Here is a 23,501-nt window from a genome sequence, read left to right as displayed (position 1 = left end):
CTAGCTTTCAAACAAAAATTCACTCTCTCTCTTCCCCTTACCCTTTTCAATTGTACTTCCAACATCACCTCACTTGCTAAAAGGGTCTTAAAATATGGAGACCTTTCTTAGAACTATTCCAGTATATTTATCCAGGGACCTGACTTTGTGTCCACAACTGAGTGAGCAATAAGTAAGTATTGTGTGCAAAATCCATTGACCCAAGTAGAACTTTTGTATACAAAACAGCCATCTTCATGTGATTAAATCTCTCTTGGTGGGTACAGACGGTGGTGCCTCAAGATTGCATCTGCAAGTGATAGGCTGTCTCAGGGCTTGTCTACACTTACATTTTATAGCGCTCTCACTTGCTGGCTCAGGGGTGTGAAAAATCACCCTTCTGAGGCGCAGCAAATCTGAGCACTTTAAAGCGCTAGTGTGGACAGGCTCCGAGTCTGAGCTAATCCCCTCATGGAGCTAATCCCCTCTGCGGGAGCACTTTGAAGTTTCTAGTGTAGCCATGCCCTTAGTCAGGCAAGTGCACTATCACTGCTTGACATACTGCCAGAGCAGAGGTGCTCAAGCAGCGTTCCCTCTTACCCTAATAGTGAGCAGCCAACAAAGTGCCCCCCTGTTGGGGCTCTGGAACTTGCTCCCTCCATTGTTCCACAATAGCATGAATATGATCATATTTGGAGCTTGTTGCAAAAGCCAAATAAAATTTGGGGGGAAGGAAGAAGGGATGTTTTAGGGACCTTTTCTGTTGATTTGAATTACTTGGGTAGCTGAGTTAATTTATCAATACTTATTTTTATGGTCATTGTGATTTGACACCAACAGCTTTTTGGGTAGGCATTTTTATTTAAATCTAAGATGTATCCAACAAGCTGTGTACTCAAGTAAATTCCAGGATGAGGCCCCACTGCAAATCAAGCTTTTAATAGATAAAACACATACCTGTACCTGGATAGCCCATGTATAATTATGTATTAAACTTCTGTGAACCTTGATAGTACTTCCAGAATGTACTCTTGGGGTTGAGCTGTTTGCCCCAATGACATGTGGTAACTTAATTTGCCCAGATTTGTACTTCAAATTACAAGCATTGGGAATGATAGAGGGACAGAGGTCCATGAGAAGTGTGTGTGGCTGGATTAAGAATTACTATTTTGGATGAGATGTCCAACAGAGGTGATGACTTGTTCACTAGAGAACTTTAGGCAAAGAGAGGTCTCTTTGGAACCTCTCTTTGGAAGGCCTCTCCTGAGGGAAGAACAAAAAAGGCACTTTAAATTATTTCCCAGAGATCTGTCTGTACACATCCAAAGTTAATAAGATGGACACTGAACAAGAATAGATCCGGACTCAAAACTGTGGATCTGAAACTGTCATCTCTAGCCTATCTCTGTTGTATGGTTAGCATATGAGTCTTCATTTGGTATGGAAATGACATTTAAAATGTGTAAAAAATATAATCGTCTTAGTCCTCTTCAATGTTTAAATGCTTGTTGGAATCCTAGCTTTAAAACATCAACTATATTTTTGCACTGCAGGTTATTAGGGCACTGTTTTCTGGCTCATTGCTTGTTATACAACTGTCCTCACAAGAAAAAGTCTAAAGTAATTTTTTTTAGCAGCTTCAGATGGAAAAGGGAAGCAGTGATAGATAAAATAAGCTTTGCATAACACCAAACATTGGTGCTCCTACATCTTATTTTGTTAGAAGTTGGCTGAAGACTTGGACTTGTGGTGTAGTGTTTGTGAACTGCTGAAGTACATGACTCATTGTTCTGCGAAATCTGCTCTTGCAGTGAGCTGAGGACTTTGGCTCCTTAGGCTGACTGGAAAGATTCCATCTCTGAACAGGCATCCTGCTGCACAGGGAGAACTGACTGAACCTACTCATTGTTTATCAAATAATTTGACAAGAGTCTGCTTTTGCTCAGGTGCCCACATGGTTCTGTGAGTTAATGCATGTTGCCTTTCACTCTGAGTTGGTGGTTTAGTTGTTGGGTCACAAGTGAAAATTAGATTGTCCCCATAGGCACAGTTGTTGTTTTCTGTTCAGAGGAGTAAACTGTTGTGATGGAACTTGCATCTGCTTCAAATCGGTATTCTTAGTTTCTCATGTAACAGCCTGTTCTCCCCATTCCTGTCCTCAAATTCATGTTTGATGTTACATTTGTACAGTGGAGATGATGGAATCAGCTAAGATTCATTGTCAAACAAAGCTCAGTGCTGGAGCAGACGGGTGGGTTAATATTGCTTAGTTTAGTGAATCAAATATATTATATTTCTAGCACAGCATTCTCTAAACAAGTATCTGCAGTTTGCCAACTTGCTTTTCATTAGCTTTATCAGTATAAAGCAAGACTGCAATGACCAGACTAAGATCAGTTTATAAAATGACTTCATTGTCTTGTTCTAGTGGCGGGGAGAATGATGGTGAGGACTTTGACCAGGACTGGAAACCCCCAGATAACGAGCTGATCCAGAAGCTTATAACACAGGTTGAATATTATTTCTCAGATGAGAACCTTGAGAAAGATGCCTTCCTCTTAAAGCATGTGAGAAGAAATAAGATGGGCTATGTCAGTGTTAAGCTACTCACTTCTTTCAAAAAGGTAGGCTCATTTCTGAGGGGCTTTTAAATCTACTCTATCCAACTTAATGAGCTATTGAACAGATAGGGCACATTGGTTTTGGCCAGTCTGAAGGGTTGATGCAGTTAACATCCTACTGTTACATTTGTTCTTTGCTTCTAAAATGTTGCATAAATAATCAGACAAAACTTCTTGATTTGCCCAAGAAATTGTGTAAGTCCCTCAAGCCTAAGGGAGAGTGAAATTTAGAAAAAGCATCCCTTTCTTGGATCCTACCAAGCAAGATCTTAACCTACCTTTTTTTCCCCCTGAGAAACTCCTAGCTTTAGGGGGGAGACTTTTAAAATTACATGGTAGATATTTTTTTTTTGAGCCAGCACCATCCTGATGAGAGATCAATGTCTTTTGACCTTTGCAGACTTAAGAACTTGGCTGTACAGTTTGGTCCAATAGCTACAGTGCCCTGAGAGTCAGGACTTGTGGGTCCTAGGCCTTATATTTTGATATTCTGAAAGGCACTATGGAAGTGCCCCTTTTAACTATTAAGGGTAGGGACTCTGTTTAATAGTTTTCTAAAATTAAGCACAAAAATAAGGTAATGGGACACAGGGGGAGGCAACCTGTTTGGAATTTGATGCAGCAGGCAAAGCAACTGTTGAATATGCAGCATAAGCATGCCTCTGTGATGAGATGGGAGTAGAAAGATTCTAAGAACTCTTGAAGAGGCATAGAATAGCCATAGAAATAATGACTTGTTTAGTCTGGGTAAGTCTGCAGTTGGTGATAACTTTGATCTCCAATCATGTAAAAGGAACAGGAAGTTCACAACATTGTACTGATGATCACAGTGACAGTAGGGAAACATTTTTAAACCTACTTTCTGTTCAGGAGGGATACTATAGAAGACTTTGGCTGATCTTTCATTTGAAATCCAACCCTATAGCAGTCTCAGGTTTTCAATAGGGGTAGAGAACTATAGTTTTGGTGGCTTTAATGAGCTGCATTAAAGTGTAACCCTTTTTTTAAAGGTAAAACATCTTACCAGAGACTGGAGAATCACAGCCTATGCTTTGAAGTATTCAGACATTCTTGAGCTGAATGAAGATAGCAGAAAGGTTAGAAGGAATACCCCAGTTCCAGTGTTTGCTAGTGAGACCCTGCCTAGCAAGATGCTGCTTGTGTATGATATCCACTTGATTTCTGAGCTACAGGTTCTGAGCCAGGATCAAGAAAATGGATGCATGCAAGAAAAGATGATGGAGCATCTTTTCAAGACCTTTGTTACTTTTGGTGTAATTTCATCCGTTCGCATTCTCAAACCTGGTAAGGATCTTCCACCTGATGTCAAGAGATTCAGTAATCGATACACCCAAGTTGGAACAAAGGAATGTGCAATAATAGAGTTTGAAGAAGTAGATGCAGCAATTAAAGCTCATGAAATCATGTGTATTGAAAAGAATAATGAAATTGGCATGAAAGTTACCCTGATAGGTATGAAGCCTCCAAAGAAAAAAGTTGTGAAAGACAAGAACCATGACGAAGATCCCAGCAAGTCTCTCAACAAAATTAAATCCCTGAATAAGAGAGTTGAGGAACTTCAGTATGTTGGGGATGAATCATCAGCAAACAGCTCTTCTGATCCAGAGAGTAATCCTACATCTCCACTATCTGGACGCAAGACTACCAGCAAGTTGAGCCCTACCACCTATCAGAACAACCACCTGAGCCCTAATGTTTCACCTAGGTCAAGCCCCTGGAATAGCCCATCTTCTCTGCGCAAAGTGTCCAAAAAGTCTCCGCTTGCTGAAGATGGCAAACTTAACCCTAGCACTAGCCCTGAAATCTCAAGGAAATGTGCAGATTACTCTTCAGATAGCAGTATTACTCCTTCTAGTAGCCCATGGGTTCAGAGGAGAAGACAAGCTCAAACTGTAACCCAAGAACAAAGTCCAGTAAGTAGCCCAATGCTTGCCCGGAAAATACAAAATGCAGATGGATTACCTGTAGGAGTATTGCGGTTACCCAAAGGTCCTGATGGTACTAAGGGATTCCATAATGGATGCGAAAGGAATAAACCTATGAAGAATGAATAAATCTTCGGTATTTTTCTTTTAAAACAAGTTTCACAAATCAATTTATTTTTGTTCAAGCCTGGTAAAAAGACTAGCACTTAAGTGACTGAATGAAGTCCAGTATTTAATTTTTAAAGGTTTTGTATTCATGTAGAGACTCATTTGTATATCTGTATTTGCACTTAATCTGCATTATTTTTATATTTTTTTTGTTTGAGAGCTGAACATTGAAATGTTACTTTTTTTTATGCCAGGTATTTAAAACAATTTATGTAACTGCATATTTGTGCAAAGCTATGATTCTGAACAGCAATGTGTAAACACTTGATAATATTTAGCTGTTGTACCACAGCATTTCAAAGCAATACATCACCAGTCTGTTTATTAAGAGGTTTGAAGGCTTCCTATTTTTAGTATGTTGAAAGGAACACTAAGCTGTAATGTCCTGTCAGACACTTCGCTAAACTTGTTTGCTTAAATTTCCAAAAATCCTATATAATAGGACCAAACTGTGTGTATTTTCTGTGATGTGAATAAAAAAATGCTGAGTAATGAAGACTGTTTTCTAGGTATCAGATTCTAATGTTCAAAATGATCAGATAAAGACTAAAGGTTCTAAAGTTTGTGACCGTCTAAACCAAATTGTTTAAACGCATGTTTCCTATAAAGCAGGCTAAACAGCTTTCTTTGGAATATGGAATACCTACATCTTTCAACCCTATCTGGCCCAGGTTTAGGTCTCAAGTTTCACAGGACTTGCTCTACCTACTGTGCGAGGACATCATGTGTATATGCCAAGTGACCAATGCAGTTTAGAGTGAATCCTGCGTGTAAACTAGGCCTTATATTGAATATAGGCAACCTAAGGGCTAGTCTACACTAGAATCTCTACAGTGGTGCAGCTGTACTGATGTAGTTGTACCACTGTATTCCATGCTGACAGAAGAGAGCTCTCCTATCAGCATCACTCCACCTCCCCGAGCAGCAGTAGCTATGTCAGCGGGACAGCTTCTCCTGCCATCCACATTGTCCACACCAGCACTTAGATCTGTGTAACTTGCACTGCTTTTCCATGCCTGGGAGTGACTTACATTATACTGAAGTAAGCACTGGTGTGTACAAGCCCTAAGTTTAGCTCATTAAGAACATGGCTCTCAGAAATTTTTATCTTCAAAAAGAGTCCAGACAGCAAAGCCATAAGCATTCAATATATTTGAACAAAGGTGGTGTGCATGTTTTGTTTTCCCTAAGTACATATCAATACCTAGAATATCTCCTCAGGATTGCACAGGAGTGGGCACAGAGTGTTCACTTTTTTTTTAATGCCATTGCAGCTGGCAGAAGTCCAGATTAGATGAATCACTTCATCTGGGGCCATGCATGTATTTCTAAGAGGCTTTTGTTTTGTGCTCTTTTTTACGTGGTGGTTCTCTCTTGGGACTGAGAGGCCAGACAGAAATCCATCTTCTCCAACCCATCCTAATCCAAGTCTCCAATATTGCAACCAGTATAGGTAAGCCAGGCAAGGCGGATTAGTTTATCTTTTGTTTTGTGTGAATTTTCCCTGTGTTAAGAGAGGTTTATTCCTGTTTTCTGTAACTTTAAGGTTTTGCCCAGAGGGGGATCCTCTGTGTTGAATCTGAATACCCTGTAAAGTATTTTCCATCCTGATGTTACAGAGATGATTTTTACCTTTTTTTTTAAATAAAAACCTTCTTTTAAAAACCTGACTGATTTTTCCACTGTTCCAAGATCCCAGGGTTTGGATCTTTGATGATTTTGTAACTAATTGGTTAGGATATTACACTCAAGCCTCCCCAGGAAAGGGGGTGTGTAGGGCTTGGGGAAGATATTTTGGAGGGAAGATGTCTCCAAGTGGTCTTTCCCTGTTCTTCGTTTAAAACGCTTGGTGGTGGCAGCATACTGTTCAAGGACAAGGCAAAATTTGTACCTTGGGGAAGTTTTTAACCTAAGCTAGTAAGAATAAGCTTAAGGGGTCTTTCATGCAGGTCCCCACATCTGTACCCTAGAGTTCAGAGTGGGGAAGGAACCTGACAGGAGGTATTGTTACTTTCTTGATTTAAAAAAATTGGGACTGTTGGATAACCCAGTGGAAAAGGGAACTGAAGAAAATCAGGCTTTGCTAAAGAACACCTGAGCAATTGGGATGGAAATGAAGTTTGAGGAACAGGTAATCAAATTAGGCAAACAAGTTGGCTATTAGCAATGGCTTCATAGAGAGACAGTCTCCTCATCTCTAACAAAAGGGAGTAAATTAGCTGTACCTACACAAACAAGTTGTCTTGCTGGTCCCTTTTCAAGAATTGTATAAATTAATACACTCTAGCATAGAGGCTTATTATTCATATAGCTGAGAAGAACATACCTCATGCATGAAATGGGGTGGGGGAGAAGCTTGGGGAAGGTGTCCTGTAAGATAGAATTGTTTAAAATCCTAAATTTGTCAAACTACTTATAGCCCAGTTGGCTGGATTTGAGTTGATATCCTCTTCAGTAGGAAATCATAGAGACTAGCACAGCTTTTCTGAGGTGCCACATAGTTTGAATAAGCATTTGGGGTATAAGCAAGGGTGCATATGATTAATAGCTATAAAATCATGAATGAGGGTGAGAAAGTGAATAGCAAAGTGTGACTTACCCCTTCACATAACCACCAGGGGTCACCCAATGAAAATAGGTAACAGGTTTAAGACAAAGTATTTCACACAAAGCCCAGTCAACCTGTGGAACTCATTGCGATAGGATGGAGAGAAGGCCAAAACTGAGTTTAAAAAAAGTATTACATTCATGGAGGATAGAGTCTTCAGTCCCTATTAGCAAAGATGGTCAGGGAAATGAGCCAATGCTCAAGCTATCCCTAAACCTCCAGCTGGGAGAGCCTCCAGCTGGACAACAGGAGTTGGATCACTTGATAATTGCCCTGTTTTGTCTATTCCCTCCAAAGCCTCTAGCACTGGCTACTGTCAGAAGACAGGATACTTGGTAGATGGACTAATGTTTTGCCTAGCAATAGGCTATAATTTAAAGTTTCCAATTGTGACCTCCAACCTCTGTCAAATACAGCAGTATGATCACTTTTCAACCAGGCTGAAAAGCAACCCCTTCATCAGTACTGTGAAATAATGTTTTTATCCAGTTACCTTGCTGTGTTTATTACAATCTGAAAGGAAATAGAGCATTCACTGTCCCTGGGCTTGGGGTCCATTTTTAAGTGGTTATCTATAGCTAACAAAAACAAATTACACTTCATTTTGTGTAGCACAACTAATATTAAAGTATCTGTATCCTTACCTTTTTAAAAAAAAGTCAGTTTCCTCTCAAATATTTATCTAGCGCAAAAGTTCAGCTTTATTAGAGTGGGGAGGCAATATATGCTTATAGAGAAAACAAGTAAAAATGGTAAAGCTTACTAGAGCTGTACCTTTGTTTCACTCCATATGCCGGCCTCAAAAATAAAATGTATTCCTGTGTATCACTGATGCTTTGAATATGAAATCTGCTCCTGGACACAGAATCAGCTGATTTTGCTTGAACCTCTTTGATGCAACACCACAACTAATTAGCATCAGAAGTGTCCCACTCATTGCTCAACACATATCTGCCAGTAACTTGGTCCTTTATTTAATTCACACATTAAAAAGTACTATTTCACAGACAACCCCATTGGAAAAATGTATCCTAGAAAAACACTACTGAATTAAGCAGGGAATACTATCCCATTGATTAGAAGCCTATTTATTCCAGATGCTAAAACATGATTAAACTATAAAATCCTCAGACTGCAACCACTTTTCATCAGGGAGTTGAAGTTCAGTCACTTTTCCTTACAGAACTGAAAGAAGGGGAATATAGTCTCATAATTAGCTAGAGCCACATTCTGCTGTTTACTCTCACTAAGTATTGCCCCACTCTACAAGTAGTCCCAGAGATTTCAGTGAGCCTACTCATGGTTTGAAATAGTATTCTTTGTGAGTGAAGATATCAGAATCTGGTCTCACGGTTGCTAACAAAGTCCTAAACTTACTTCAAGTCCAGGTAACAACATATCCAGGCCGATTTCATGTCGTTTTCCTTACTTCACCATGACCATATACTTCTTGGTTGAGAAACATATTTTGTGGAAACTCTGATGATGCAGATTACAAAGCCACCCTGTAGACTCACTCTTTGCCAATGCCCTGGCCTGCTAGATGGTCTGCTCACCATTCAATGGCTGCCTTTGAAGAGTAATAATTGCATTCACATAGTGCTATTTCAGTGTAAAATTAATTACTGTAGTCTCCCATGACCATTCCACAATGTGGCTATTTTAGTGAATGTACTTATTTTACTGATCATCCCAGTTCCAAAAAAGGCCAAAACAAAAGTCACCAAACACTTCAACGTTCCATGTTCATATTTTATACATGCTCAATAAACTTACAAATAAATAATGTATAGGCCTCGGAACTAAAACCTGTAAGTACGTTTGTTTAATATCAGCTGAAGAATGGGAATTAAAAATTATTTAATTTTTTCCATCTGGATAACTTTGACTTCAGCCATTAAATATGATGGGCATATGAACTGTTTTGTTATCATATTTAGAGATGAGGTCCAATCATGCATCACTGGGAGTCAAAACATAGGTGTAATTAAGGGTAACATTTGGTTCTTTGTATCTACAACCACATTCTACATTTGGTTATTATGGAGAAAGCTCTCAGGCTGTAGTGATCAGTCTGATTAGTTAGTATGTGTTTTTTACATTGCTAAGAACTAATGATTGGTAAATTCAATGGGAGTTCTATTCCATAAATAACCCCAGACTTTAGTCCTTTCTGAATGGCTGGAAGGTTCATTGAGTACATATTACCTTGATTCAAAGGATCCATTTGAAATTTTATATTTTAACTACACGATAGTTTCCATACTTTAGCTAAGCAAAATTAGGGTAAAGTATGTTTTGCTTATAAATCAATTTCCTTGTATGGTCTTGAGTACTAACATAGCGTATTGCAAATAAGTTACAATTTACTGATGATATTCTGCCAAGAACTATTTAACATTTAAAAAACTACTCTTACACTGTCTACATAGTGTGATGGTGTCAACAGCATCAAAGTACATGATCCTGTGTTGAAGCTTTGAGCATCCAGTGTTGTAGAACATGCAAGGTAAGCATGGAGCTGAGAGAATCCAATGGACCGATTGAAATAATTTGGAATGTTCACTTGTGATAGGCCCTGGCAGCAGGAAATTGAGGACACAAAACTAAAGATTTTTTTAAAAAGTGAAGAGTCACACATGTGGTATTTCCCAATAAATTGGTGTAGTGGGTTTTCCTGGATTAAGGAGGAAAACTATTCTTCCTCTTTTTGCCATAGCGCTGTAGTCCCTTTTGTGCCCGTTCATAAGAACACATTTTCAAATCTAAACTCTTCCTCCCTTTTGTATCAATGATCCACTTAATTAATTGGTGCACTTCTGTGCTAATAACCACTTTTTAAGATAGCTTTTAAGCAGTAATAAATATCACAATACAGCAACTCAGTTTAAGGTATCAAATGATGATACGGCTGCTTCACACATCATAAGGTCACAGACTCCATGTTAAACTCATTGTGAAGTCATTACTTGAAACTAGTTGTACAGAAAATAAGATAAATCCAGTCTCAAGCCAACACCTAAACTGATTACATCATGTCTTTCTGTGCCAGGTGAGCAACTTTGTTTCTTTTGGTACAATTTAGTTTATAATAAAATAGGTTTACACTCAAATTTATATTAGAGTCATTATGTATTCAAATAAAATACTGTGTGTTCTTTTAAAATATTTATCTGTGAATATAAATAAGTACTTTGTTATGCACAAAAATTAAAATATATTTGAAATAGCATGTGTGTGAATTATTTTACATAAAATAATTGAACCTGTATCATTATTTGATTTATTTTATTTTTCTTACTTTCAGAGACCATCTTTAATTTCTACACCAACAGTCTTTTCAGACCATAAAATGGACAACAAATCAAAAGTGGATCTTACTGATCTAGTAAGTATGCTTTTCTCCTAAAAGCACAAATATTTCATACTGTCTTGGGGGCTCATGGTTGAATCCTGATCCTGTTGTAGTCACTAGAACTGAATCAGGCTCCAAAATGAGGTTTTAACTATTTGTGTGCTTTAGGGGAGGAGGAACTTTCTGATGTACAAAAATGTGACAAATACAAGGAACATGCAAGCCCAAGTCATGAAAGCTAACCTCGTTTCCACTTCAGGTAAAAATGAATCAACTTTTGATTAAACCCTGGCTTACTGTGCAAAATCTCAGCAGAAGACCAAATGAGCATTTTGTTTTTAAATTACTGAAATTATTTCAGTTAGAGAAATGGGCCTTGTTTAATGCATGGTAACTTTCGTTTTTTACAAAAATAAACTTTCACAAAACAATAAAGATCTGTAAAATATTTTCATTAATCATCTTCAAAGTCCAATGGAATTTTTCTTTTTTAAATTCCTTTGCATTCTTTACTTCTCAGAAATTGCAACATGGGCCTCCTGCATAAGAACCTGAAAGGGGAACTGACTTAAAACTCACTGTGGAGAAAAGTGAAACTGACTCATCTATGCCATTGTCCAAATGGAGAGAAATACAAAAATCAAAACCAACCATTATCCAGCCCCAATTGCTAGCAACAAATCTAATTTGTGCATTTTGCTAAAAGTTATTAAGCCCTAGTTTTGGCAGACAGCAAGAGGCAACAAAGTCCAAGATTGAGGGCTTTCCACAGATGATGCTCTGCTGCCTTCCCCTAGTAAATCTGCCACGTGGACAGACACAAAAAGCAATTGCTAGAGTATGCAGGTGGCAGAAACTTTGTCAGAAAGAGAACCAATAGGGTATCAAGGCTCAATTGGCTTTGATTACACTAGAGAAATTTTCCTCAAAATTCAAACTGAACCATTTTTCAAACTGGTTAGAGCTGCAATGTAGAGAAGCCTCAACTGGCACCATTCCTATAGCCAATTTAGTTAAACCAAAAGATGTGTGTGTATTAAATTTCCCCAGTGTAGATGAGGACATTGTATCAAAGGAGCAGTGTACTAATACAAACTAAAAATAAGTTTGCGTTGCTTTATTAAATTTAATCTTATCCGATAAACTGGCCAAACCTTTAAAACAAAACAAGGTTGTTTTAAAGAATACAGTTAAAGAATACAATACTCAAACAACCATAATGAACAAATATTGAGCCAACTTTCATGAGACAGTGTCCCCTCACGTGAATTACAGATACATCTAATGAGGTCCCTGATTAAATGAAACGTTCAGTTCTGGACCTGCCATGCCTACGAAATTATCTGCAGTTACTCAAGAAAGTAATGTCACTATCACCAAATTACTTAAAACATGTCCATGCTAAGAACAAACTGGCTGCAAATAGCTTCACTATAACTCTATATGAAATCAAATTATACCATGTATGCTATCTCATCTGTTTTCCAACACTGGACAGCCAAATGAAAGACAATTTGCATCATTTCCCTCTGTAGGAACATTTTCTGCCATTATCTCAACAAACGTGAGGTGACATCACTGAGTACGTCTTCATTTGCAACACACAATGCGCAGACAAATCCGTTCTCCTCTTTCACATTGCTTACATCAACATTTTTATAAAATGAGTAGGAAAAAAAATATTTGGATCCAATTCTACAACCTTTAGTTGGAAGGAGTCCCGCTGGTAATGGTACTAATCTCATGAGTAAAGCTTGCAGGACTGGGTACTTAGTAGTTAGTACAAAAAAATGTGCTAAGAAATTGAATTTCCCTTCTGCAGGTTGTGGTCCTGTAATGGACAGAAAACTACTCAGCTACATCAAAGTCATAGATTCCATCAAACCGTGGAGGACTGCTGGGAAGCCCTTTGGTGAGGAACATTTTGCTTTGTTGTGTCTTCGGATATGGGTCAAATCCTGCTTGCAATTGACATTAGTATTAGTAAGTCAAGCAGGAAATGGTTTGAAGAGGCTATGGGGTAGAATTTTCAAAAGTGATAAGTCACAAGTCTGATTTTTCCAACCATGAAAATGAATTTCAAATGAATCTTTAAAGCTATGAAAAAAAATACTTTTACTGCAAAGATGGAGAAAGGTGAACGTTACTGTGATGGAAATAAGTTTTTAAAACATGTGCCTAACTAATCGTTTTGTTAACTTGGTTGATAACAACTCTAATTTATTTCAAGCTATTTAATTTTATTTGTAGTTCACTGAAAGTGTGCTCAGTGCTTTACAAACATTAAAGTCAAGCTCCCTGCTCTGAAAATACTTAAATTGAAAAGGAAAAAAAGCTTATATCGTGATAGCAAGAGTAACTTTTAGCATGAGCCATGTGTCACATAATAGTATTAGTATTAAAGTCAGTTTTGAATAAAGAGGTAAGCTAGTAAAGTACAAATTTTAAGTCACTTTCTGAAAAAAAATCTCTACTTCCATCAAGCTCATTTAACTTACTGTTTCATTAGTTCTTAGTGATAATACCTGTATGAGTAAAATAAATATATATAGTATATTGTATTTATATATACTTTGGGTGGGTACACGCACGTACATACACACTTTTGTCTAGGTATAATTACTAAGAACCAATTAAATACATGATCATTTAAAATAGACAAAAAACATCGTCATTTTACAAATGTGCAAACTAATCCATACTGTTTAATCATTCCTCTATGAATTTAAACAAAATATGCCTCTTTTATATTACTTCTAGCCTGGTTTGTTGAAAAGTCAAACAGTAAATTCTTACAGTAGAGTCTCAGAGTTACGAACACCTCAGGAACGGAGGTTGTTCGTAACTCTGAACAAAATGTTATGGTTGTTCTTTCAAAAGTTTACAAATGAACATTGACATAATATAGCTTTGAAACTTTACTACGCAGAATAAAAATGCTGCTTCCCTTTTTTTTTTTTTTTAGTAGTTTATGGGTTTAAGACAGTAATATACTGTATTTGGGGGGTGGGGGGTTGTCTCAGCTGCTGCCTGATTGTGTACCTCCAGTTCCAAATGAGATGTGTGGTTGACTGATCAGTTCGTAACTCTGATGTTCATAACTCTGAGGTTTTACTGAACTTTACTTTTAATTAATCAATAAACATGCTTGCTTATTTGTATGTAGAAAACCTAAGCATGCTGTCTAATAGCTTGGGGTTTGTTTATATTATAAACAAAAGTATACACAAAGTAAATATCTTTAAATTAAACACTAATAAGTTCTCAAGCAGCATTTTTCTTACTTTGCCTATCTAAATTTTTATCATCATTGATGGAAGTATTTTACATTGGTTTGTGAGCATATGGTAAAATCAATGTTTACTGACATTTACCAGTAAAACTCTAATCCTTCCAACCCTAACTATAGCCCATCTATGGTAATATAAGAAATAAGTTTAATAACCACGCTTAAACACAATTTAGATTCTTCTTGGGGTTACTCAGGATATAAACACAGAGCTTGGGTGGCCAGGGCAAAGGGACTCAAACCTTTTAAGACTGGAGTTTAAAAAAAAAAAAGTGTTCTAACCCAAGTACAAGAAATCTAATTAAGTTAATCAAGTCGGATTATTATAGAATCAGAGTAATTTTGATATGTCAAACACGTACATTCTTCCATTAGCACTCAAGCCAGCAAATATCCTCAATATAGCTTTTCCTTACTACGAGTTCCTTTATCTGCCTCTGCTTTTCAAGGGACTGGAATAAGTCTCCAACTCAGGTCTTTACACTACGGAAATTTTCCTGTTACTGCTAACAATTAGACTGATATTAGTAATGGTGGGGGCTCAAGTGTTGACAAAGTTCTCATGGCCAGCACTATTTTTAACACCATGTCAATTAGATTTGCTCAGAGCAGGTGTTAGCAGTGGCATAGTGCAAAGTTATCCTGAAGCAGTGGAGATTAGCATTCAAGGTTCCAGATCTGATGCAGTTTGCCAACAAGGAAATGTCCTATTAGCAGTCAGAAAAAGACTACAGGCTTTGTATTTACCACTGTATCCTGTATCACCCCTGTGTGTAGTGCAGTGGGGCTGTCCCTCCCAACTAGCAAGAAGAGACTCAGTTTGTCCGTGACATCTTACTCCTACTGTCAATGCTCACTCAACCAACAAACTTCCAGAGTTATAGAAACAGCCTGCCTACAAGCAGAACCTCTGCAACTCAAGTACAGGATTGGCTGGACTGTGTAGAAAGTGAAGTATATAACATGAATAACAAAGACAGGTGCTATTACATACAAACAATGCACATATAAGACTTATAGAATCATAGAACCATAGGGTTAGGAGGGATTGCAAGGGTCATCTAATCTAATCCCTGGCCAAGATGCAGGATTTGTTGTATCTAAACCATCCAAGACAGATGGCTATCCAGCCTCCTTTTGAAAACCTCCACTGAAAGAGCTTCCATGAATTCTCTAGACAGTTTTTTCCATTGTCCTACTGTTCTTATAGTTAGGAAGTTTTTGCTGAGATTTAATCTAAATCTGCTATGCTGTAGTTTGAGACCACTGCCTCTTGTCTTGTCCTCTGTGGCAAGAGGGAACTTTTCTCTGTCTTTTTTTATGGCAGCCTTTCAAGTATTTGGAGCCCACTATCATATCCACTCTTAATCTTTTTTCCAAACTAAACATACCCAGGTTTCAGAGTAGCAGCCGTGTTAGTCTGTATCCACAAAAAGAAAAGGAGTACTTGTGGCACCTTAGAGACTAACAAATTTATCTGAGCATAAGCTTTCTCGAGCTACAGCTCACTTCATTGGATACATGCAGTGGAAAATACAGTGGGGAGATTTTATATACACAGAGAACATGAAACAATGGGTGTTACCATACACACTGTAACGAGTGAGATCAGATAAGGTGAGCTATTACCAGCAGAGGAGAGAGAGAAAAAAACAAAACAAAAAAACCTTTTGCAGTGATAGTCAAGGTGGGCCATTTCCAGCAGTTGACAAGAATGAAGTGAGCTGTAGCTCATGAAAGCTTATGCTCAAATAAATTGGTTAGTCTCTAAGGTGCCACAAGTACTCCTTTTCTTTTTGCGAATACAGACTAACACGGCTGTTACTCTGAAACGTGTGAGGAATAGGTCACCTTCAGCCCCCAACTAAAACCTCTCCAGCGCATCATCAAGGATCTACAACCTATCCTGAAGGACGACCCATCACTCTCACAGATCTTGGGAGACAGGCCAGTCCTTGCTTACAAGCAAATACTCACCAGCAGCCACACACCACACAACAAAAACACTAACCCAGGAACCTATCCTAAGCCCATTGCCAACTGTGTCCACATATCTATTCAGGAGACATCATAATAGGGCCTAATCACATCAGCCACACTATCAGAGGCTCGTTCACCTGCACATCTACCAGTGTGATATATGCCATCATGTGCCAGCAATGCCCCTCTGCCATGTACATTGGCCAAACTGGACAGTCTCTACGTAAAAGAATAAATGGACACAAATCAGACATCAAGAATTATAACATTCAAAAACCAGTCAGAGAACACTTCAATCTCTCTGGTCACTTGATTACAGACCTAAAAGTGGCAATATTACAAGAAAAAAACTTCAAAAACAGACTCCAACGAGAGACTGCTGAATTGGAATTAATTTGCAAACTGGACACCATATAGGCTTGAATAAAGACTGGGAGTGGATGGGTCATTACACAAAGTAAAACTATTTCCCCAGGTTTATTTTTCCCCCTACTGTTCCTCACATGTTCTTGTCAACTGCTGGAAATGACCCACCTTGATTATCACTAGAAAAGGGGGGGTGTTTTTTCTCTCCCTCTCTCACCTTACCTGATCACTCTCGTTACAGTGTGTATGGTAACACCCATTGTTTCATGTTCTCTGTGTATATAAAATCTCCCCACTGTATTTTCCACTGCATGCATCCGATGAAGTGAGCTGTAGCTCACAAAAGCTCATGCTCAAATAAATTTGTTAGTCTCTAAGGTGCCACAAGTCCTCCTTTTCTTTAAACATACCCAGTTCCTTCAGCCTTTGCATTCCATCCCTTTGATCATCTTTGTAGCTCACCGCTGGATCCTTTCTAGTTTCTCTACATCTTTTCTATATATTGGTGACCAAAATTGGATTCAGTACTCTAGCAGAGGCCTAACCAGTGCCAAGTTAAGCAATACTATCTCCTCCCGTAACTTGCTTGCTATGCCTCTGATAATTCAACCCAAAATTGTTTTTTTTTGCAATAGCATCGCATTGTTGACCCATGTTGAGATTGTGATCCACCACAACTCCCAGATCCTTCTCAGCAGTGCTGCTGCCAAGCCAGTTATCCTCCATTTTCTATCAGTGCATTTGTTTTTTTCCCCCAAAGTGTAGTACCTTACATTTGTCTTTGTTGAATTTCATTTTGTTGTTGATAGCCCAGTTCTCCAATTTATCAAGATCCCTTTGAATTTTAGCTTTATCCTCCAAAGTGTTTGCCGCCCTCCTTGCCTTTGTCTCATGTGCAAATTTGATCAGTATGCTCTCTATTCCTACATCCAGGTCATTAATAATGATGTTAAACAACAGCAGACACAGAACAGATCCCTGTGGAATCCCATTTGAGACCTCCTTCCAGTCTGACATTATTCCATTAATAATCTTTGTTTGTGGACGTTAATTATGTATCCACTTAATGATAGTTCTGCCAAGCCTGAATTTCTTCAGTTTACTTATCAGAATGTAACGTGGGGCCTTGCTAAAGTCCAGGTATATTATGTCCACCGCATTCTCCCTATCCACCAAACCAGTTACCTTGTCGAAGAAGGAAATCAAGCTGGTTTAGTATAATTTGTTCTTAGTAAATCCATGCTGGCTGCTAGTGATTACTCCTTCATCCTCCAGGTATTCACAAATAGAATGTTTTATACATTGCTCCAGTTGCTTCCCAGGTATTCAGGTCAGGCTGACTGAGCTATAGTTTCCCAGTTCCTCCTTTTTAACAATGGACATTACATTAGCTCTTCTCCAGTCTTCTGGGGCCTCTCCTGTCATTCAAGAGTTTGCCAATATTATTGCCACAATAGAAGGCCAATGTAACTCAAAGCAAATACTACCAGAACACATTGGTTAACATACCAGTATTATGTGAGCACTCAGAACTGACACTGCTATAGGCAATCACAGTGGGGACTGGAAAAGGGTGATTAAACTTAAGTTCTTGGGGAAATTTTCCATTGAGTAAATTTGTAAAAACTGAGTTGACACAATCTTCCTACTTCACATGAGCTGTATCTGCTTTATGTCTTTTGCAGTGTGCGACCGATTCAGTCTCTGGGCTAGTTAGAAGAAAGGACAGAAGAAAATGAAGCCCAAACAGATCATCGCAGCTACTGTGTCCTTCCTGTTTCACTCACCTGCCAGTACAAATCCAGGGTGCCTTGCTAGGTTTTGTCTACTGTAGCTTCTTTCCTTCATCTGCCATGAAAAACATTCAGTCAATGAGAAGGAGTGTTGATTTTTACTTCTTACAGTACCTTTTAAAAATTAACCATAAGAATATTTAATATAGAAAGATATACAGCAAAGAGTAATTAGATTGGTGTGACACAACTGTCCTACATCTGCAGTCTCCCTTCCATGCCTGTTGGGGAATTGTTATAATTTTTAATGTGAGCCAAAGTATCTTACATTTTATACAGCACCTTTCATCCTAAAGTGCTGCCCAAACAGTATACAGAATACTCCACTTTAATGATATCACTTACTTGCATATCCTGCATATCCATGTAAGGGTTCTTCACTGGCCCAGTTGGATTCCTTGTGTTATTCAAATTAGCTATATTCACCTAGCTGTATTCAAAACTGAGGTCCAAATGCTGCTTGTTACAATGTAATCAGTTTGGATGACTGAACAATCAGGATACTAGTCAAACTGCACCTATTTATCCATTATGCTCTTAAAGACGTGACAGTTCATATGCATGATAGAATGGGTGAAAAGCTGTATCTCCTGTTAGCACAGCATCTTGCATGTGCAGTGGATGGTCATAAAAAAAAGCCCTGCTTCTAGTATCACAGTCTGTATAGAAGCTCAAGCCCTCTCCTTACATTATACATGTATGCATGGAACTTCCTGTCATTCCACATAAATATCTAGTGGAGGAACAAGACTTCCATACTGCCAAGTGGCGCAAGATACTCGAGCAGTTATAGTGATACAGCAACTGGGAGTTCAAATTTTATTAGACCCAAGTTTAAATCCTTAACTTTTTTTAAAGATTGATTTGTGTGTATGTTGAGACTAGGATAAAAGGATTTTTTTTTAAATGGAGATCCAGGGAATCTGAGTATTTCTAAACTGGGGTACCAAATACTGAGGTCCGTGCTTAAAATGTACTCACTCCAGCAATACTCCTTACTGCAGTCCTCACTCCAGCAACACTCCCGTTGAAATCAAGGATCTCAGGATTCAGCCTCTACCCTTAGAGCACTAAGAATATGCACATCTTTTACATTTTAAAAGTTGCACATTTATTATGTATAAACAACAACAGTGAATACCAGTACTATCTGTAATACCGGAAATGGACAAGTACAAGGGAGGATGGAGGATGATATGGCAAAAAATATGATGCTTTCCCTGAAAAACAACCAAATGCACTTCAACTATTTTGCGTATGAAAAATGAGTGCATTTAGAGAAGATCACAATATTGCAGTAGCATTAATGATAAGCAAGGAGATTTTATTAACCCATTTTCAAAACAAGGCATGTGCTTCCAAGAAGATTCTCTCAGAGCATGCAGCGACCCAAGATATCACCACAGTGCTTTTCACCATTAAAATCAATGAGAGTTTTGTTACGGACTTCAGTGGGAAGAGGACAGAGCCATAAATGAGCAGCAATAAAGATCGACACAGTCAGACTGTAGTGAAATCCATCTCCTTCAATGATGTGGGGTTTTTTCCAATACAAAACAGATGCATGCGGAAAGTCCATCATCCGCATTTAATGTCAACCTACACTGGATATGAATTTCACATACTTGTAGATCCCACGTTCCCAACTGTAGTATAAATAGTTTAGACCTAGATATGGATGAGGTACACAATCACAAATATTCACACATCCTCATGGCAGGAACTATTCATTATTACGGGAGTGTGTGTTTAACTGTAACACACTAAGGCCCATATCCTGCAACTTGTTCTGCACGGTCAGACCCTTGCATCTACATGGTGATCCATTGACTTCAGTGGAGATCCACGGGGATGCAAGCATCAACCCATGGCGAACAAGTTGTAGGATCAGGGCCTTAAACATTAACTAAAACCAACATGACAATTCATACATGATTACCTCGGCTTTGCTTTAAAACAAAAGGCATATAGATTTTTATTCAAGTCTATTTTATTTATTTTTAGTGGAAAAAGCAAAACAAACAATTGGACTAATGGTTGTGTTGTTGTTGTTTTTTAACTTGGAAACAAAGCTAATTTGTATTTTAAAAGCCAGTTAGAGGGATCCAGCTAAAGGAGAGATTATACAAAGAGTTTGCCTCAGACTGGTAAGCGACTCTCCACAAAGAGGAATGGGAGGTGGAAAGAAAAATAAATCGAATACTGCTTGGGGAGTCCCATGGAATCCTACCCACTTCTAAAGGGTTGGAAAGAATTTGCTACATAGAAAATGGAAGGCTAGCTTCTGACCCTCACTGCGTTTTGCATGGACATAAGTGTGCACCGATCATCACAAAACTTAGTGTTTACATTCCACTTTACATGTTCAGAATGCTGCACAAACAAACAACAGACCCTAACAACCTCCATGAGACAGATAGCATTTATCTCCATTTCACAGCCTGGAAAGCTGGGGCAGCGAAGTGAAGTTACTTGCCTAAGGCCATACAGCCAATCAGCTGCAGAGATGAGATTTACCCTCAGGACTTTGCAGCTTGTGACCCCTTGCTCTATTCTCCAGAGTACCCCATCTCCGAGCAGCAGTTTTAATATACAGTAGAATCTCAGAGTTATGAAACCTCAGGAATGGAGGTTGTTCATAACTCTGATCAAAACATTCTGGGTGTTCTTTCAAAAGTTTACAACTGAACATTACTTCATACAGCTTTGAAACTTTACTATGCAGAAGAAAAATGCCGCTTTTTTTTCTTTTAGCAGTTTACATTTAACATAGTACTGTACTTGCTTTTTTGGGGGGGTGGGGAGTGGTTTGTCTCTGCTGCTGCCAGATTGTGTACTTCTGGTTCTAAATGAGGAGTGTGGCTGATTGGTCTGTTTGAAACGCTGGTGTTCAGAACTCTGAGGTTCTACTCTAAAGTCATATGCTGTCTGGCTTGCCAGTGGGCACACAACCCCCACATAGCAATTTACACCGATTACTTGTACTTTATGGCTGGGGCACAACTGATCACAATCATGGATGGCTGATAGGGTGCTAGGGGACTACTCACTAAAAACACATGAACCACGGCGCCTCACCCTAGATAGAGCGTTCTTTCCTTGACCTCAGGATTGGGGGATGTGGGAGCAGAATGCAGATAGGTCTTGATCTTCCCCACATACATATAACAGCAGCTATCTGAAAGTGGATCACAATAAACAACTAAATCCCCAGTTCAGAAGTCAGAGAGTGATCTGCTCCTGCTGGGACACAGAAAAGAACTGGAGAGCTCAGCCAGGACAGCTCGTTCTATACAGAGCAGACGTCACAAAGCTGTGCTTGTTTCCTATGTCCAGCTGCTGCTAGGAGGTCACATAACATTGTCTGAACTGATTTCTTAGCACATGAGAGGTAAGTATTCTCAGCAGAAAAGAATGATCCCTCTACTGGGTCACTCATTAGGCTTCATTCTAAATGACATAGCTGAGAAAGTTCATCCTGCCACATAAGCATTCTAACTCTATCTCCAGTTTTTATCATCATAAACCTTTTTCCAATTGGCTCAGACACAACAACAAGTTGCCCTGACATCTAGAGACCAAGGACTGGGACCCTATTACTAGGCTTGTGGAATCTGAGCACATCACAAATATTTGGAGGCACAGTATTAGCCATACCCATGACCGTTGTAAGATCTCCCCCTCCTAAAAAGATTTTTAAGGGCCCAATTGTCTGAGCACCTGGCAGCATCAGGCAGAGTAGAAGTGACAATGACTGTTGACAGGGGCAACACATAACCCATATTAGTAGCCTTGTTACAAGATAAAAAAAAAAAATCATTACCAATGACAGTTCTCATGAGCCAACAAAAACTTGAAACAGCATAGCCAGTGACTCATCAAACAGATTGCCTTTACATCTTCAGAACATTCAGTATGGTCTACTTTCATTAGCACTGCAAAAAATGCAGTCTGTCATAGGCCATTAATAGTCTGGTCTCCTGAAACTCAGACAGCAGAGGGATTGCCTGAAGTAATAGGACCAAAGGTCTACATGGCAGAATCTCTTTCCTAATCTATGAAGTGAAATCCCAATTCCTAGTACAATTATTTAAATACTCACAAAACACAGTCTCTTAAGTGATATAGGGGCCACATATGGCAAGATTGTGTTGTCAGTGATACTTCTGCGAAGAGTGACAGATCTATCAATGCATAAATTAATAACACTGACAAAAACCACATCTCATTTCCCAAACTAAAGAGCTCCCTGTGGTGTCAAAACAGACATGGTATCACTTAGTATAAGGAAAGCATCCCTTATAAATGATACAACTTCACATAATTTGCTGCAGAATTTACATGCCTCCAATCTACAAACCCTGAGCAAAAACAAAAGTAGTGGTTTTAGAAACACACAGCATCAAAAAAGCTATTTTTTGTTTAAAAAATAAAAAACAAATGGAAAGAAATACTTTAAATTATAATAAAGCATTTTAAAAACAAAACCCCATAAACATGTCACATGGGTTGAATTTGTCTTTAGAATTTTTTTCTGCTTGCCAGTGTAATACAGAGACACCGTAACACACTGTTAATTCTGAGTGTGTCGATAGTGTAGTTCAGTTTGATTGTGTCAGCCTATTCATTAAACTACCCACAGAAAGCTTTGGTCAGACATCTATATCAGCAGAAACAGTTCTAATGTGTCTCTTAACTGAGTGTGAAGATCTTATTGACAAGTATGTTTTTCTCCGTGAGATTGTCCATATCTTTCTGCTCCATCAGCCTACTTAAGATTGATATAGAAAAACATATACATACTGCTTAACACATTGTTGTTATGTGTGTATTATGTTCTTTTCCTACTCAACTTTATTTTGTTATGATTGTTCCAATATTTGTGATATTTTAACACATTTCAGGAAAAAGTAATTAAAAAATTAGTTTCTCTACAGTGAATACGGTATTTAGTATGTGAAAAATCTGGAATTTTACTCACTGACAGACTTTGTCCAGACAAAGTGTGGAAAGGAACTTCTCTCTCATCCTGGTTAAATAACGGTCTGTTCCTGTAGCCCTTAATTCATATAAGCAGAGGCTGCAGGACTGGGCCCTATGGTTGTATAAAAATTAAAAAGGCCAAAGACAGAATCTCTTAGGCAGATCATCCTTATTAACGGAGCTAGTATATTCAGTTTTCATCTATTTATAACTTTAGTTCAATTACTTAGTAGACTTGGTTTCAGTTTATGCCACTGTTCCCTTAGCTTCAATTTTACATGGTCTGAAGCAAAGATATAGTTGATTGATTCATAGGAGAGGTCCCATATCTGTGATGGCGTCAGATTAAATGTTTTAGCAACCAGCTGGTACTCCTGAGACAGATCTGTTGCAAAGACACCTTTATCGTCAGT

At 38.4% G+C, this 23,501-nt stretch overlaps 2 protein-coding genes across 10 annotated transcripts in view; one reads left to right on the top strand and one right to left on the bottom strand.

The window, feature by feature from the left end:
- Positions 1-6,379, top strand: part of LARP6 (La ribonucleoprotein 6, translational regulator) — a 14,018-nt gene extending 7,639 nt beyond the window's left edge. The window contains exons 2-3 of the mRNA XM_073303710.1: positions 2,408-2,603; positions 3,611-6,379. Coding sequence (XP_073159811.1) covers positions 2,408-2,603; positions 3,611-4,675 — 1,261 coding nt within the window. The 3' untranslated portion in view covers positions 4,676-6,379. The remainder of the gene's footprint in view (positions 1-2,407; positions 2,604-3,610) is intronic.
- MAPDA (N6-Methyl-AMP deaminase) overlaps positions 1-23,501 on the bottom strand; it is a 103,805-nt gene that overhangs the window by 9,051 nt on the left and 71,253 nt on the right. For 3 of the 9 annotated variants that reach the window (XM_073303714.1, XM_073303713.2, XM_073303712.2), the window contains one exon: positions 1,913-23,501. In XM_073303714.1, the coding sequence (XP_073159815.1) occupies positions 23,307-23,501 (195 nt within the window). In that variant the 3' untranslated portion in view covers positions 1,913-23,306. Of the gene's footprint in view, positions 1-1,912 lie in introns of those variants that run through there. The other 6 variants (XR_012153980.2, XR_012153981.2, XR_012153976.2 and 3 more) reach the window with 6 other exon arrangements.

Source organism: Lepidochelys kempii, chromosome 10, assembly GCF_965140285.1.
Source record: "Lepidochelys kempii isolate rLepKem1 chromosome 10, rLepKem1.hap1, whole genome shotgun sequence".
Lineage (NCBI taxonomy): Eukaryota > Metazoa > Chordata > Testudines > Cheloniidae > Lepidochelys > Lepidochelys kempii.
This window is presented reverse-complemented; position numbering and strand designations above follow the sequence as displayed.